At 41.4% G+C, this 17,783-nt stretch overlaps 1 protein-coding gene across 3 annotated transcripts in view; it reads right to left on the bottom strand.

Annotated features, from left to right (window-relative positions):
* Positions 1 to 17,783, bottom strand: part of PTCH1 (patched 1) — a 101,035-nt gene that overhangs the window by 7,374 nt on the left and 75,878 nt on the right. For 2 of the 3 annotated variants that reach the window (XM_044446302.1, XM_044446303.1), the window contains exons 17-22: positions 13,466 to 13,640; positions 10,554 to 10,834; positions 8,465 to 8,602; positions 7,397 to 7,539; positions 3,839 to 3,938; positions 847 to 1,101 (exon numbers count right to left, since the gene is read on the bottom strand). In XM_044446302.1, the coding sequence (XP_044302237.1) occupies positions 847 to 1,101; positions 3,839 to 3,938; positions 7,397 to 7,539; positions 8,465 to 8,602; positions 10,554 to 10,834; positions 13,466 to 13,640 (1,092 nt within the window). Of the gene's footprint in view, positions 1 to 846; positions 1,102 to 3,838; positions 3,939 to 7,396; positions 7,540 to 8,464; positions 8,603 to 10,553; positions 10,835 to 13,465; positions 13,641 to 17,783 lie in introns of those variants that run through there. The other variant, XM_044446304.1, reaches the window with a different exon arrangement.

Raw genomic sequence — 17,783 nt, 5'->3', positions numbered from 1 at the left:
GGAAGCTCTGGAGAAGAGGAAAGGAGGAGGCTTAGACACCGATAGGAATTGGCATAAGCCACACTGCCTCCCTTCCTCATCCCTGGCACACCCCTATTTGTCCTCTCCAAGGCTCCACTGCAGATGTGTGGGGCAGCCAAGGCACTGTGCAGCCAGGGCACTAACCCTAACCCTAAACCCCCCTATTTTCTATTACATCTTTTACCAAAGCTACTTCCTACAGATGAGAAAGGACTTGCCCAATTCCAGTCCAGAGCTATGCCAAGCTCTTAATCTAAACCTCTGCACTTTCAGAAAAAGAAATAACACAAATGAAACATGACTACATTTGTTTAGCGCTGAAGTTGTACCAACACTTCCTTTCCCAAAATGCTTTTGAGATTTGCACCACATGGAGCCAGAAATAAAGATAATTAAAGGTCAGGTCACAAAAGAGGCACCATTTATTCCCTCTTTGCACTCATGCTCTCACATATACAGCTTCGTGAAAGTGTGAATGAGCTGCTGCAGTCCTTTGCCTGACTGAGGCAGCTGCCACCGTGGGAGTGCCTGAAGCTGTCCCCAGGCAAGTCAGAGATTCAAGTCAAAAGGCCTCTCAAACATGCAACCTTAGAGCAAAAACAGCTCCAAATTATCCTGAGAAGTTTTGGAGCTTGCCATCTCAGTTACTTTGTCATGTGTATGAACTTTCAGACCAAGCACTACCCAAAAGCATGAAGCAGTTTGGGAGGTGAGGCTCCATGTATTTGCAGTAGCTTCTGTCAAGCCAACTAGGGCACGGGTTGATAAGACAATGCAGGATGCAAGACTACTAGGCAAGAGAATGGGTGGGATTGGGATACTTACAGTGGATCTGGCAAATACTGGATTTTCAGTTGCTTCAACAATGACTTGGTGGACTGGGGCACTAGTCCTTTGCGTAGCTTCATACTGATGGAGCTCCTCACTTATTCCTGATACTGTGGTCTGAGAACTGTACTCAGAATCAGAAGAATCTGACCCATTCTGAGCATGTCCTGGTGGTATGGCAAACCTCACAATGCTTGGGGGTGGCTCAGAAGAGGGGGTAGGTAACCTGCTCCTTCCATCAGCTGGAGAAACCTAAGAAGGATAATTAAAAACTCTTAATGTATGTTTATAAAAGCCTCAGGCTGGTTCACAGATTCTGAAGGAACACCTAGCCCTCTGTTGAAAAACCACAAATTGCTTGCACTTTGTAATATCTCCTGATGCAAAGCGTAGTAGCATGAAATATGTCCAGATCTGATATCTTTTAAAAAACTGCAGTTAATGCATTTTTGTTGAACTCTTGTTGCTGCTTGTAACATGTGGATTTGCCCTTTTGGCTTAGATTACATATGCACAATACCATGACTTTGAAAAGTATTCAAAAATGTTGGCTGCTTTAAATATAGCACTCAGACTTTTGACTGGATGCAGGTGGATGGAATTTGTTACTAATTTGATACCATCTGCAGTAGCAATTCATTTCTAAGTCCAGTTCAGTTCTTACCAAGGCAGCATAAGCATTGCCTGCTGCTATACGTGATCACACATGGACCACACTCAGCATTGGAAGTCCAACAACTTGTCCCTCTACTATCTTAAATAATAAAAATTCTAAATTTTCTTCCTATCTTCTATCACAAATTATGTACAGTCCCTCTCTCCAACACTCCTTTTTGATTGGTTGAAAATTAATTAGAAAGAAAATAAAATAACCTAACCAATTCTGCTACTGAAAACAGATATGAAGATTGAATGAAATATGCAAATCTGTTTAATTTCCATTATACATTTCAGTAATGTAAGTTTGGTTTTCTGAATTTTAACACAGAATCCATGACCTCTGGGCATAAACCAAAGCTCTTTGTGCTAGGGATCCCTAAGCATCCCTCTGCTCACCCCAAAAAGGGCTGTGCTTCCGTCCATGTTTAAACATTTACAAAGGTCCAAGTGCTATGCAAAAGGTCAGTACCATCATTCACAGAATTCCTGCTCCTACCTCTCTCTTCCCTGGTGCCGAGCACCCAGCCACAACTAATCCTGGGGCAAGGAGAAGGTAAGCATAATAAGGTTGACTGCTCTCAGCATGGCTTCTTCTGCTGGGGAAATTGACCGGGCCAAATGGCAGTCTACACACAATGTGAATTACACACAGAACATCATTTATTTGTTTAAACACACATAGCATGGGACCAGGATACCTGAAGGATCTCCTGCTCCCATATGACCCCTCAGATCAGGTTTGGAGGCCCTTCTCAAGGAGCCATTCTCCAAGGAGGTAAGGAGGATGGCGAACAGAAGAGGGGCCTTCTCAGTGGCTGCACCCCACCTATGCAACTGCTCCCAAGAGCAGTTCGCCTGTACCCTCTTTACAATCTTTATAGCACCAGGGGAAAACCATTTTATTCTCCAGATATTTTAATAATTGATTTTAATTCTGTAGAGTTGATTAATTTTAACTGAATTAAATGTTGGGTGTACGTTAGTATTTAACATGTACTGTTTTAATTCTCAGGTTAAATTCTCAGCTGTATATTGTATATTTATTTTGTGTGTGTGTGTTTGTCTAAAAATTTATTCATATTGTATATTTACTGTATGTTTATTATATATTGTTGTGGTTTGTGTTTATGATGGGGATTATGTTGTTGTATATTGTTTTCATTGTCATTGTTTGTTTTGTTTTCATGTGTTTTCAGATAAACCCAGCCAGAGAGTCCTCCTGGGCTATCGGTTAACACGGATTATAAATTCAATTATAAATAAAGAAATAATTTCTCTAATGGGATACTGGGTTTCTACCGGGTGCTCTACCTGGGCCTCGAAGCATACAAAAAGCTGTCTCTGCTACCCCATTTCTGCCTTTCCCTGCCCCAACAGCAAGTTTCTAGGCAATGGGAATCCGTCCAGTCTCCCCCAACCTGGCTCTCTCCAGATGTGTTGGATTAAAATTTACAATCCTTTCCAGGCATTGCTGGCTGAGGATGATGGGAGCTATAGCCTAATACAACTGGAAGGCACAAAGCTGGGAGAGGCTGAATGAGGCAGTGGAGCAAAGTGGCTCACAGGAGGAGTGTGAGCACGGCCACGTACACAGTCGGTCAGTCTATGGCAGCCTTCCCCAACCTTGTGTCTTCCAGACACATTTGGACTGCAGTACCCAGAATGCCCAGTCAAAGGCCCTGCTGGATGGGAATTCTGGGAGTTGCAGTCCAAATGCCTCTGAAGGCCACCAGGTTGGGGAAGGTTGATCTATGGCGCCCACTTCTACAAGTGCCACCGACTAAAAGCGACACATCCCTACCATGTGCTCCTTTCTCTTCAATGAAAAAGAATGCTCTGCACATATGGCACTCTTACGCTGCGTGAGTGGAGCGTTCCCCTGCCTACAAAAGCACAACAGTGGCTTGACTGCAGCATCCCATAATAGACACATATTCAAGTGTTAGATCCACTGGTTTCACAGGTTTGTAAGCTGCAGTATACAAGCTGATTTTTATGATTGTTACCCCTGTGGTCTGTTCTGATAAAAAGCAACACACAGGTAGATTTGGATATTAGGAGAAAAGGATGGCATGTCCATGTACTGATGACAAATGTTGTGCTCTCAAGGTCAGGCATTGCATCAGAAAGTTAAAAAAGATCTGGACAGCCAAACCAGATTTCAGATACTTAACACTTATTTTCAATTTTTTTAAAAAAATCTGATTTCTAAACTTAAGTAAAAAACATTGCAATGTAAAATAATTACAAGTAACACACAATGAAAAAGACATAAAATCCTAATAGCAGCTGAGAATGAAATAACTATAAAGTCCAATAAAATACTAACCTCAGGATATGGTCCAAACAGGGAAAGAAGAACAGGAAGTAGCACCAATCCATTCAAAGCACCCAAGATGGTTAAAATGGCCAAAACGGCAAAGAAATACCTGAAATATTTTAATATACTAATGTTAAATGCGTTAAATATTTAAACCAGAAAACGAAAAACTGAACAGATTTTATCAAACTTTCAAACCAAGCGTACCAACATAACATTCAGAGTGGTTTTTAATGTACAAAGTCAGCATGCATTTTTTTTTACCTTTTGGATTAGAGGAGCTACATTCCATAACCCAAAGTGTTAGTTCAAAAAAAAAGAAAGGGAAAAAAAGCTTGTTAATTTACCAAAATCTTCCAGCATGTAATGTTATTTATGAATGTGTTACACAAACACAAAAATATGGAATGTGAACTGAATGACTGAACAGATTGAAAGCACAAATACAATGAAAAGGGGCCCCCATTAGCGAAAACCCAGCAGAAGCAAACAAATGAAGTGAAGGGTGTAGAATTTAAACAATTTAGTCTCGAAGGAAAAAGAAGCCCACTTCTGCCAGCAGCTAATCCACTGTGAAATGCTTCTGCGCCTAACAGCAGAATCTCTAATTAAATCTCTAGTGTATCAGGTAAGGCTTTCCCTTGCCATTCATTAATCCCAACTTTCCGCCTTGAATTCTGTGAGTTCCAGTTTGACCAAATAGCTCAAATTGCAACCTTTTTAGACACAGGAACCAGCTTTTTGCAAAGAAAATGCAGGCCATTCTGTGGTAAGCCTGAGCATTGTGGTGAGGAAGAGCACTTTACAATAGCAGAGCTGCATTGCAGGCTAATCTTTTGTGGAACAATTTAGCATCTCTGAATGCTCTTGTTTTGTGTCAGCCAATTCAAACATAAAGGCTGGAGGACTATGGAAGAAGAAGAGAGTGCACAAGTGGTTGTCCTTTCCCACCATTGAGGGCTAAGGTCTGGTATCCTTCATGAATCAGATGGCAAACCAGCCGCGAGAGGAAAGCCTGAGTTGAAGGTATCTGCGGGAGGGCAGCAGCGGGCAGAGAGGTAAAGCTCAAAGACCCATTTTGGAGCTAATGGATTTGGGGACTTTGGGTCTTAGGCAATAGTTTGAAGGTGAAAGGGGCAGAAGGGGAAGATGCCATGTCACTGCTGGCTACGTGGTTTAAACAGGAAGCACTCATCTGATCAAATCTATCAACATGGATAGCTACAACTATCACTGAGGATTACATCTGGGAATTTCTGGTCTGCATTAGCAGAAGCCGGCGGGGAGGGGTGCGTGGAATCAACAAACTAATCTCTTACACTAATGTAAACTAAGACAGCTTTATACTGGGAAATGCCATCAACAAGAAGCGCTGGAGACATTTGCATCTCATCAGTCTAGCTCAAGAATAAACAGACTGATTATAAATCTGACCACTTTGCGTATACAAAACTTCTACCCAGATGTGCTGTTGGGCTAAACACCTAGTTCTTGCCAAAGGTTTGGGGCCTCCATCAGCTCTCGGAAAAATGCTCCAGCTTTGCTCATTTACTTGAGAGCCATCTTTGAAAAAACAGAGGAACTAGGCCCAAAGTGTATCACAAAATGAGATGGCTGGGAGCATGCAGCCAATGTACTGAAGTGCTGAAATACCCATTCCGCTATTTTTAAAGCACACATTTAATTTCTGAGGGAAAATGGTGTATACAGACAATACTTGTTGACTAAGCAGACAGTACCTGAAATCTACCAGGCCACTGGCAAGTTGTTGCATTCATTGCCACCTGATGCAGCTATCTCACTATTAAGTATGGGCTTCCCAGTACTCACTCCATTATGCCTCCTCTCCTCTCCCCTCCTCTCCCCCATCGTACAGTGTGTTGGATCCACCTTTGGATCACTTTTGGTTTCTGCTTGTGGAAGGGGTAAGTGGCAATATATGCTGGACCATCATGCACCACTTTTCATGCTGCTCCAGAGGGTCCTACAACTCTGAGGGGCAGATTTTCAGAGGGTACAAGTGCCGTGGGACTGAGCAGAAGAGTAGGGAGCAGAGACCCAAGAGGACCCTGTTCCATTAGTAAGATTCTGCATACAACTCTCTCGATCCAAGTGTGTGTGTATGTATGAGTGAGTGTGTGTCATTGGCTGTCGGCATAAATAACTGACATGACTTTTCGGTGGCTACCTTATCAGTACACCTTATCAGTACTATATGGTTTCCCACCTTATCAGTATATTCAGAGTGTCCCCACTGCTGCATTTGTGCCCTCGACTGTTGTATATCTAGTTACTGGTTACCTCACACGGGAAGTGCTTTTTTGGAAGTGGGTGGGGATTTTATGTAAAGGCCTAAGGAAGAAGTGCTGTGCAGATTTATTAATGAAGACGGGAGTGTGAGAAAAAGAATGCACTGGTGGATTGCAGCAGAACCAGTTGACAACTAGCTTCTATATTGGAGTGAATGCAGAAAGAGCATATGATTTCATGACATCTTGAGAGACTAATATAAGTTTCCCCAATGCTATTCTACTCCTCCTTACTAACAGTAGAGGCTTTAGGTTTTATATTGATGTTTACTGTTTTTCATTTGTCAGCCTAGACCATGTCAATCTGAAGAGTACATTCTAATTTGGGGCTCCCACTATCAAGTTCTTTTATTTGGCAGGTTTGCGTGGCAAACAGAGAGGTGGCTGCTTTTCCTTGCAGCATCTCTTGTTAGAAGGAAAACAAGATTCCTTCCTTGTTAGAAGGAAAACAAGATCCATTTCACCACTCCTCTCAAGTTCCCTTCTGATTCTGCCGGATGCACATTCTTAGCTAAATATGCAAGAAAACAGGCTCCCTTTAGCTTCAGACAGAAAGGCCTTTGGACTTTATTTTATGGATTTTAAGTTACATTCAGTGATGTTGTAGGTGCCTGCCTGCCCACATTTTACACTGGACTTTTTATTTTGGTCTGCCGAAGTTTTCCATAAGCTTCAAACAAGGGTGGGATTGGTGGGGGAGGAAGGGGGGAGGAGGAGAGTTTCAGTTTCAGGATGTTTATAGATTTTCAGGCTGCTCCACTCCAAGTACTCTGCATGTAAATAGTTTCAAAGAGTGGTTAGGTTAAAGGTCACCTCCAGCTAACCACTGGACAATATTGGCTCTTTGGGACTAACTTAATTTTGCTATTGAGCAAACTAGAAGCTGCACAAGAATTTTTCTGAGAGGGAATCCGATTTTTCAAGAACTAAATCCAGAGCTTGCTATGTAAGTGGGAACAGCTACTAAAATTTAAACCAGCAGTTTAAAAAGCAGAGTGAAAGTAGAATCATGAAACACGCAAGCACAGCACATAATGCAAAATATCACAACACAGAAGGTCAATGAGAATACACAAGCATGTTCCTGTGAAAAAAATCTCCCTTAGTGGATATTTTCACAACCCAAACTCACTAAGGTATCCCAAAGTAGCACTTTGTAATAGAAATTTTCTTAACCCCAATTCTGAGTATGCAATCATAGGCAGTTTGCACTAGTCTGATAAATTGTGGGGAGTCGTGGAATATGCATGTGGTTTACCTGACAATAAAGTCAAACTCAGATCCTGCAAGCATTAATACACCAAGCAGCGTAGACACAGCTCCATCCAATACAGGCGCAAACATGTGCTCTAACGCCAGGACAGCCCTGCGATTCTTGTCTCCTATTGCAGTCAAAAATGCCTGGAAAAAAATGGTGTCCATGCAGTCAAGTTAGTGCATACAGCTGACAGGGATTCTTGCTTTTCCCCAGAGGAGGAAAAAAGCCACGCAGCTTAAACCCAGCTGCTGGCACTATCTCTCATATATACCATTAATGCACTAATTAGAATATAGAGAAGACGTTGCTTTGGTAATCTTTCAGAAAATTTAACTTGCAAGAAGGGGGATTTTAGGATCCATAACAAGCTAACTGAAAGCCCCCTTCCCAATGTTAGACATTTAAGCACTAGCTATGGAGACACACATTTGAGTGAAAGGCACTCTATGTATCAGTTCCAACTAGTACAAAATAATAGGCATGACCATGATAAATATACCTGTTCTCAGATGAAGGGGAGCAATCTTATGTAAGCTTAGGCAAAAAGCCCCCCAAACCCTGTAACTCCATGCTAGCTTGGCATTGCAGGACTTTTCTGTCCAAATGTACATAGGATTGAGCCCTAAAAGTACTTTTATTTGGGGGTTGCTTCCAACTGGTAAGGATTTTTTCTGATGAAAGATGTATCATTAATACTGTGTAATGCAAATTCTTGAGCAACACAAATACTTGGCAACAAGTAAAATATACAATCAGGCTGTGACAGCAGTATTGCAGAAACATGTTGGACATGCATGCTGAAATGCTTCATTTCCTCATTTCAAAGTTGTCCTTAATGTTGAAGATGGGAATACACGGAGAAGAATATGGAGTAACCTTCTTCTACCAGTGCAAGCTTTCAAAATCTAAGATATTTCTGGCATGAGTATTTCAACATGAGACCCTTCCTCATTCGTTTGCATTCTGAAGTTACACAGTTCTAAGGAAATTAAACCAAGCAGATGCAACAAGCAGCTCATTTTTTCCAGTGTTCCTGTTACTAAAAAGCACTGCCTGGATTCCACCTACCAGGGCAATATGAACGGTGAACTCCACTCCAATTCCAACAGAAGCAATCAGGATGACTACAGGCACTGCGCTCAGCTTTATTCCAATCAGGCCCATCATGCCAAAGAGCTCCACCGTCATCAGAGCCAGCACCACCACCTATGGGAGTCAAACAGTAGTTAGCAACTTACCCCATAGAGCGAGAAAATGCAAAAGGATTTTCTTTGTTCTTTCTCTATTCTAGGGGTTTTCTTTATTCTTATAATTTGCTGACTTAAGCAAGCTAAGAATCATCCCCAATAAGCATTAGTTGCTATTTTTACTTCCAGTATTCCTGACCATTGGCTATGGTGGTAGGGGCTGATGGGCACTGAAGTAAAAAAGGCACTAAATTAGGGAAGGCTGATCTACATTCTTTAGCGATCCCAGTGTAATTACTTCCTCTAAAGCAAGTGTTAACCTAAGGGTAGTATCCAACAGCTTGGTTCAACTGCTAAGATAAATTATGTAGTCGTAGCACTTCACTGGTTACTGTCCAATGTATTTATTTCTGTTTTGATTATAATTTGGACATACAATCTGAAATCTGGTTGGCTAATCTCTGCTTTCTGGCAACATTCCATGTTCACTTAATATACTCAGAGAATAGTGATTAATCCAAGGAAAGATACAGGAATCGAGCTTTCTTCTTTCCCAGTCTTGAGAAAATTATAGACTAAGTGTAGATGACTCCTGACTAGTCAGTACACAGAATGCTGTAATCAGCTGATGGTGGTCAGGTTACAAAGGGCCCCTTAGCTTTGAAGAACTTGGGGGGATTAACAGGAGCAAACCAGACAGTAAAAGTTAAGGAAAGGAGCTTTATTTATCTATCTTTTAAAAAAAATCAAGGCAGGAGAGGGAACATGCAATAGGAACCAAAACAGAGAGAATTACAAAAAGAAGAAAGCCTGAAGACTGTTAAAACAGCAAAATCCTTTTCTGTAAGCAAACCCCACTCCTGTAGGCCTACAATAAATTACAAATTAACCATTCATGAATGATAACATATATAGTCTATGTCTTTTGAAAGCTGTTCTAGACTAAACATTTACCTTTTAACGTACCTGCTGTACATTCTATACGCCCCAAACCTGGTAATTGCTTTCTACTTCTACCGTTTTATAAGCTAGAGAGAAGTTCGTAAATTTTAGGTAGAATAACATTAACATTCCATTTGAAAAGAGTGCTTGTGTACTGAAAGATGTCCAGTGCTTCCTGGAACATATAAAAAACCTAGTCTATACAATTTATATTCATCATTTTATTTCTGCTATACCCTACAGCCCTGTGTTCTCTCTCCTCTCCCACCCAATCCTAATATTGCTTAGGGTGTTGCCAAAATGGCAATTTTTTACACTGCTGGGGCTCTGAGAATTTGCATACATGTTATGCTTAAGCAATGAGCACCTCCAGGAGTCAACAAGTAAAGTATCTCCAAAGGAGGAGCTCACTTTGGGAAGCAACCATTTGCCTAGGACATTGGGATGCACATGCGAAAAAATTGTACAGAACAGAGCAATGACTTTTAAGCCACTTTTGTAGAGTCATGAGACTTATTTCTCAAGTAAACAGAGCTGGGGTCATTTCCAGAACACAACGAACAATGGGTTATATCCAAAGTTAGTTCTAAGTGAAGGGGACTCATTAAAATGAAAGGATTTAAGCTAGGCTAATACTGGATAGAACTCAATGAACTGTTTATGGACAGTTCATACTCCTCCCTCTAAAGAAATCAAAATTTTAAAAACTCGTAAACTTATTTGGCTTATAATAATAATTTTTATTAAAGACATTAAAGCATTCCTTCATTTTTCTTCTAGTTACAAGAATGAGGGCAAAAGTTTAGACATCTTTATTTTTTATTTTGAAACTGCAGCTAACAGAGTAGACCAAGGATTAAGGTTAGCAAAGCTTATACCTTTACCATGAACCCTACCCCCTCAAGTTGAATAAATATATCATGAATGATGCAATATGCATACTCCATCAGTAGCCTAGACATAAACAAAACCTTCCCGACTGTAGCAAGAGCTATGTTGAAAGGAATTTAACTTCAACAAAGACTTACAATGATCCCAGCCGTCCAGGGATTCAGAAGGAAGAGGGCACACACCAGAAATGTGCAGGCTAGAACCACGCTAATAGACAAGAGGAGCCAATGACGAAGGCCAATATATTGTTCCCAAAAGAGGAATGGGTATCCATTTGGGTAACTGGGAACCCCAAGACTGGTGTAGTTATCGCAGATTGCTCTAACTTTCTCAATAGCTTCCACAAAGTCAGAAGTATCACGCAATCCATTGAGGTAGAAAGGAAACTGAGCATATTCAATAGGCTCAGCTTCTGGGACTGGGGAGAAAATAACAATAATGATGTTGCATGAGTTTATGTGTCTGAATACAAAGTGAAACAGAGGTAACGGCAGTATTTTAGCTTCCTGTGCTAAATAAGTGCCATAATTTTCATCAGACAGCTATTCAGATATACCAGTGAAATGCAGCACAACAGTCCACTATAGCATAAAGAGGAGTGGTGCATATCAGACTTCATACAGACAAGCCTTCCCACTGCAGTAATATCATGCTATGTATTGGAAATTACAAAGAAAACCAAAATAACAGCCTAATGGGAAATAGCAGGATTCCTAAAACTACTAATCCTTCTATTTGGAATGTCTTTCTTGTCCCAGTTCATGCTGAATCTTCCAGGAGTAGCCTTTTATAACACATAATGTTTTTATATTATTGTACTGCTTAAAAACTTTCAGAAGGGTAGCTATTAGTATGCAGGAAAACAAAGGAGTCCTGTGACATTTTGAATATGAACAGATTTATCCTCACACAAGCTTTTGTGGGTGCATCCAAGAGCACTTACTGAGTGTAAGGTTTGACAAGGATCATCATCATCGTGCGAACTATACAATTATAAGTGACCTATAGAGTGCTCCTAGTGGCTGCGAATGTTGCTGAAGACTTCTACCACATGGGTACATTAACATTAATTAATGAATTTAAAAGCAAAAAAATTCAGAGGAGTATACTCCCTCAGTTCCCTTTACATGCATCTCAACTTCCAAGTGTCTTGGTTTAATGGTGCTGTGCTGCTGACAGATGGCAGTGCACATACACACATACTCACACACTTTGGGCTGGTTCACACATTAAACTGAACAACTCATGGTTAATAAACCCTCAGGGTTCTGAGCTGCACCATTCTGACATAAGCAAGTTGTGGCTTCCATTTCAGCACATGTGGACACATAGAGACTTGTGCAAACTCAGGTGTTTTAAGTTATTTGAGGGTTAAACAACAATGAGTGCATGGCCCTGAGGTAGCTTATCATGATTTGTGAACCACCCTATATTATTATTATTATTATTATTATTATTATTATTATTATTATTATTATATGATTCCCACCCTCTTCCACACCGCCCAGTATCTTGAATGTCTACGGTTAACATGGGAGAAATGCACAATGCATTATAGCCTATTGTGAACTATATTATTTCAGCTTAGAACTGTCAAGGCAGTTGACGTATGTTACAGCTATTTTCAGCCTGCAACTTATGAGACTCAACCACTGCTGTATAAAAAAAGATTTCATATATCCACTCCACTGCATCCACTAGGCTAGCATTTGTCAGTAGGAGTCTGTATAAACCCAGCCAGAACAACAAGTTGCCAGCCCCTGGAGATTAAAATGGATGGATCTAAACTCTAGACTAGAGAGAGAATGAAGAAACCTCAGGTACTTCTGCACTAACTTGCTGTATGGGGAATACCTCTGTACTCATTGCACAGCTGATAGTGTTCGAATTCCAACAACATGAAACGAAGCAGTGAGTCAGGGCCAGCATTCATAATCAGTGAAATACTTTGAAAGATAAAGCTGGCCAGTACATTTGTTGCATTTTCCCTGGTTATGGAAAATGAGCTTTAAAGCATGTTCCAGTCAATCAAAGAAAGATTAACTACTTCAGTTGGCTGATTCAGGAACTGCATCATTTTTATCCTTTAATGGCATGACACACCCACATTTTTCATGCTCTCCTTTTTGAAAGCAATGCTAAGTCTACTAGGCAACCCATTTCCACCCCATCTGTTAAAAAAAAAAAAAAAAACCTTTTCCCCAATAGCATTTAGTTCCTGCTTTTGCTGCTGTGTGTTCCAGACCCTGTAGGGTCATTCAGCTGACTTGCTAAACATGATTTGCCCTATTATAATCTCAACTATAAATTTTCATTAAGACAAGACTTGGCTGTGTGCCCGAGAGCTTTAGGATTCGGATACAGCGAGGCACAATTTACTTGCTATCCAGTTGTATTGCCAAGAACAGCAGTCCTCTTTTCTCCTACTTCCCAATAACCAACAAGCAGCCCACCCAATAAATTCAGTGGAAAAGCAAATAAAATCAAAGTGGTATTGTCATTTAGAATGCAAGCAGGGGACTCGAGCAAAGACTGCAAGGAAAGAGGATACTCTTTTATACAAATCTCTTTCCCACCTAAACAACTTCAGCACAACACAGGTGTTGGAGAATGACCTAATTTGCCAGAAATTCTTTGCTTGCTGGGCTGGCAGATTTATAATAAACATGATATAATTCCCAATGATTAAAAAAGCCCCTCTGCATTTGCAAAGGCAGCAAACACATCATGGGAACTGAAGGCTTCCCTTACGTATAAAATGAGTGTGCCACATTAAAATGAAATGCCTAATGCAAACTTCAGATCTCTGATATAAACTATGAAAGAATTCATTTTTCAAAATGATGAACAGCTACCGAGGTACGGCATTCTTCTACTACATTACACAACCACATCTGTCTCCTGAGTTTTTGCAAAGTAACACAATATATTGTTCTGTTTATGGTCTGAGTCCTGTTCATTGTCAACTGACTGAAGAGCTGCTGGGCCTCAAGAGAAGAGCTGAGGCACTTATATAAACCGTAAGACATTAAAGTGAAATGTTCCTTACTGGTTACTGGCATATAGTCTGCTTTATCGTGGACCCATTCTGGACGATGGGGCCGGATGTTGGCTTGAGAGGCAGCGTAAGCCACAGGGTCATTGCTAACCCAGGCTGTCAAGTAGATGTAGAAAGCCTTGGGGTTAATGATTCCATCCGCATCCACCAGCCGTTGTTTAGCCAACTGCAAAAAGGAAAGAAGTCTTTCAGAATGAAGGCTGACTTTAGATTCCTGCTCTGGTAAGGCACAGAGAATGGCTGGAACGCACCACACAACAGCATGTAAAACTGAGTCACAGCTTGTGGGGAAGACTTTTTGCTTAATAGGAACACCACAGACAAGATGAATGTTGATCATATGGGAAAAAACATTTTTCATATTCAAACGTTTCAAACTGTTTTGTGTTGCATGAAATGCCTTGCATGCAATATATTAGAAAACATTAAAATCAGCAAAAGGTTCCAGATGAAGACCAAGCCAATTAAATCTGAATTCTAAAAAGCTGTCTGCAGCCAAGAAGGGAAAGCAACCAAGTTGGAGAAACATACTTAAAGGTTTTTTTTTTTTTTTAAAGGAATGGGGGTGGGAAGGGAAGAAAAAGAATCTGGCAAGAGTCCTATAGACGTCTGTGTGCAGTTAACCTCTGTTGTTAACACTGAAGGAAATGCCACCCAGTAAATGGAGGAGAGCTATAAAAATAAAACAACATCTGTATAAATTTTGCTAACACTTGCCTCCTATGACCTATGTATTCAGAAAATGCCCAGCACCAAAAACCAGATGAGCGCACTCTTGCTGAGGTCACGTGGGCAAATGAATTTGGTGAGTCTGAATCAGATATTCTATGATTTTGGAACAAAGACAGTCTTGCCATACAACTGGAGTAATGTACAGAAGACGCCATGAAGGAAAAACACGACTGCCACTACAGATTTTTGTTTTCTTTTGTTTATTTTTCATTCTCCCCCAGCTCTCATTTTCTGGTCTTTCTAATTATGTGAAAAACAACAGTGACAGCAGTCTTTAAAAAAAAAGCTGGAATCTAGAAATCTGGATTCAATTAATCCACAGGATATGCAACAACTGTATGTCTTCAAATTGTCTTTGGAACTGCAGAGCACAGCTTGAAGACCCTGTGGGCTCAGCAGCAGGCATCTGTGCCTCCCAGGCAGAGAGAACCATGGGCCAGTAATATTTGTTCCATGGTGCACTTGGTGTTTACAGCCAAAAATTTAAATACATCAATTGGGGCACCTGATTATAGTTTTTGCTTCTCTTGATGAAGGTGACCATACCTGGCAACATGTTGTACTAAGACATAATGGGATTTTCTAGACCTGATTTGACTTCGTTCAAAGTATTCCAAGGGATTGGTCTTATTCATGTTGAGACTATCCTTATTCATTCCAAGGGATTGGTCCTATTCATGTTGCTGCCTGGGGAATGCTGGGAGGTAAGGATTTTTCCCTGTCCAACCTGACACAGAATTGTACCCTAAATCTTGCTTTGAGTTTGGTCCTTTGGAAAATTATTATTTTCTAATAAATTTGGAGGTGGAGTTAAGAATTATACATTTCCTTTTAAAGAATTCTGAATGCCTTAAGGGTTTTTCTACATGTAGACCAGAGGTCTCCAACCCCTGGTCACATTTACATTCTTGGGAAAGTGTTGTGGGCACACAATAAAACAATCAGTCATTTGGGGGAAGGGGGGGGTTAAAATGGGTGGAATGAGACAGAACTTTGCAGTTCAACTACCATTTCATAGAAAGATATGCCAGTGAAATGTCGGAAGCCTAATGCACTCCTCTGAACCCTTGGCTTCTGCTCCAACAAGGAGATAATTCAAGGTAAGGAAAACCAGTTTCCTCAAATTACCTAAATGAGAATTAGTTTAATGTTATTTGCCTCTACCTATTTCCCCAAAATAGAAATAAGACCCTCCAAATATATGACCAAACCACCCAATGCCAGAACACAGAAACATCATTGACTTAACATTCAGACATGCATGGGATCCAGACACCATGCGTCTCCATCTCCATCTCCACACCCCCTGGGTTGTACCACATGTGCCGTGGACGCTTTGTTTAATGGCATCCACAGTGGCTACAGAGCATCAAAAAGGCAAAAAATAGGCCAAAGAGCTAACTGTGGCCCTATTGGGCATCTTTTAAACAATGGGGGCGGGCCACATAGAGCCCACTCTTTGCATAAGGGGATGTTCAGAATAAACACCTTTCTAGTGCTCCTACATAACAGCAGACCATATAAACCACAAGAAAACCTCTGTGAAAACCTTGCAAGTACAGCGGCTTTTCATGATCTTGATGTAGCATTTTTCAGCACAGGGATGGCTGGCAACTTTCCAGGGACCCACAACCCAGCTGAGGCCCACCCAGAAAAGCCACCTAGAGAGCCGCCTCCTCCTCCTCTTCGCTGCAGCCTGCTTGTTCACCTGCCGCTTGCTCTGTCTGAGAAGGAGGGGCAGGGCATGCCACGGTGTACAGGCTCCAGGTAGTTCTGGCAAGCAAGCAATAGCAATGATTAGAAAAGAGGAGCCACTGCAGCTGCTGACAATGGTGTGAGAAGGCAGACTGAGGAAGTGGGGGCTCCAAGGTTATTTTATTTCAGGGCCTTCACAATCCTAGTGTTAGCACTGTGTAGTGGACATACTCCTGCAGAACCCTACACCATAAGCCCCCTGGAGCAAAGCTGGTTGGGACCTTCCCGGTAGGTAGGAGCAGAGCCCCTTCAACTGGGTGTCTCCAGCTCTTGACCTAGCCACAAATGTTGCTGTGTGTCCAGAGCGTCACCACGGCATTTAAACCACAGAAATACTGGCAAAATCTGCAGGGTCTGTTTACTGGTGTAGGCAGCCAACTTAATGTATACTTCCCAGCCAGGTCTTTTACCACAGTGACAGGTGTGCAAATAATGCATTTCATCCATAAGTTCCTAGGACTCTACAGCAATCACCTGTTTTGCCAAGAACAGGTATACTGGATACTTGCCAGTAACAATTCAGGCTGAGAGCATATACAGATGCTTTCTTGGACAGAGCTCACAGTTGTTACCTTCAAGAAGGCAGCAGGCAGCCCCCTACCCAAGAAATGTACTGGTGAGCCCATGATCAAGCCAGTGAATGTAAGTTGGTTGGAAAGAAACAGCCAGGAAGGGAATGAGCCAAGTTCACAAATGTGTATTTGGCAGCAGCCAGAAACATTCCCAAAGCTTCTGTCTGCACACTCATCTGATCTCAGCTGGAACTCGGGCTAGCAACCCTGATCAATGGGTAGATGCATGAATCAATACTTAATATGGCATCCAGTTGGCAGGAGATACAAGTGATTTTAACTGTAATCTGCCTGGAAAACATATTAATCCTGGCCACCACAGATTCAATAGGTTCAATGCTATGGCCAGGTGGAAAAAAGCCTTAAGGTCAGCTTCTGTGGGCAGCATGACACAGATGCAGTGGTGGCACAGCTGTCAGGGACTATCACCTTTAAATGTGCTCTTCCTACTGCATGGTAGCATTTCCTGACACCATTATCCAAGTAATCATTCCTTCTGCATCACTGTCTACAACACTCTGGTTTACCAGGGAGATGCATGGACTTGCACAAGTAACAGGGGGCACTTAAAAGCAATTGTATCAACCACCCACATTACCTTTAAGTTAATTAACCCACATTAACAATAAAAAACAAACACAGTGGTACCTTGGCTCACAAACTTAATCCATTCCACGACTCTGGTTGTGACCCAAATTGGTTGTGACCCAAGTCAAATTTCCCCATAAGATTCAATGTGAATAAGGTTAATCCGTTCTGGCCCCTCCAAATGTGGTTGTGAGCCAATTTTTGGTCGCGAGCCAAGTAAAATTTCCTCATAAAGTTCAGTGTAAATAAGGTTAATTCATTCTGTAACTTTTTATCAGAAATTGTGAAACTAAGTGACAAAGAACAACAAAGTAACAAAGTACTGTACAGTACAGTGGAGAACACTAACCTAGGTGGTGGGGAGATTGTTGTTTTGAGGGAGAGTCCCCCTCCATAAGGACATTGGGGAGATCTCTTTCAGGGGTTTCCTCTCTTTGTCTCTTAGCTGCAGGGTCAATTTTGGTGAAAAATCTGTCTATAGTCACTTGTTTTTTCCTGCCCTGCATAACCCTCCAGAAATGAGAGACCACGTTATTGTTCATCAGATTCAATACTCTGTTCATTTATGTTGGGGTGGTGCTTCTCAAAGAAACCCTGGCATGGGCGTGCTCCTGCAGGAAAGATGGGTGCAATCTTGGCCATCCCCCCACCACCAGCACGAT

The sequence above is a fragment of the Varanus komodoensis genome, unplaced genomic scaffold (assembly GCF_004798865.1).
Source record: "Varanus komodoensis strain SLA01 unplaced genomic scaffold, ASM479886v1 scaffold5, whole genome shotgun sequence".
Taxonomy (NCBI): Eukaryota; Metazoa; Chordata; class Lepidosauria; order Squamata; family Varanidae; genus Varanus; species Varanus komodoensis.
This window is presented reverse-complemented; position numbering and strand designations above follow the sequence as displayed.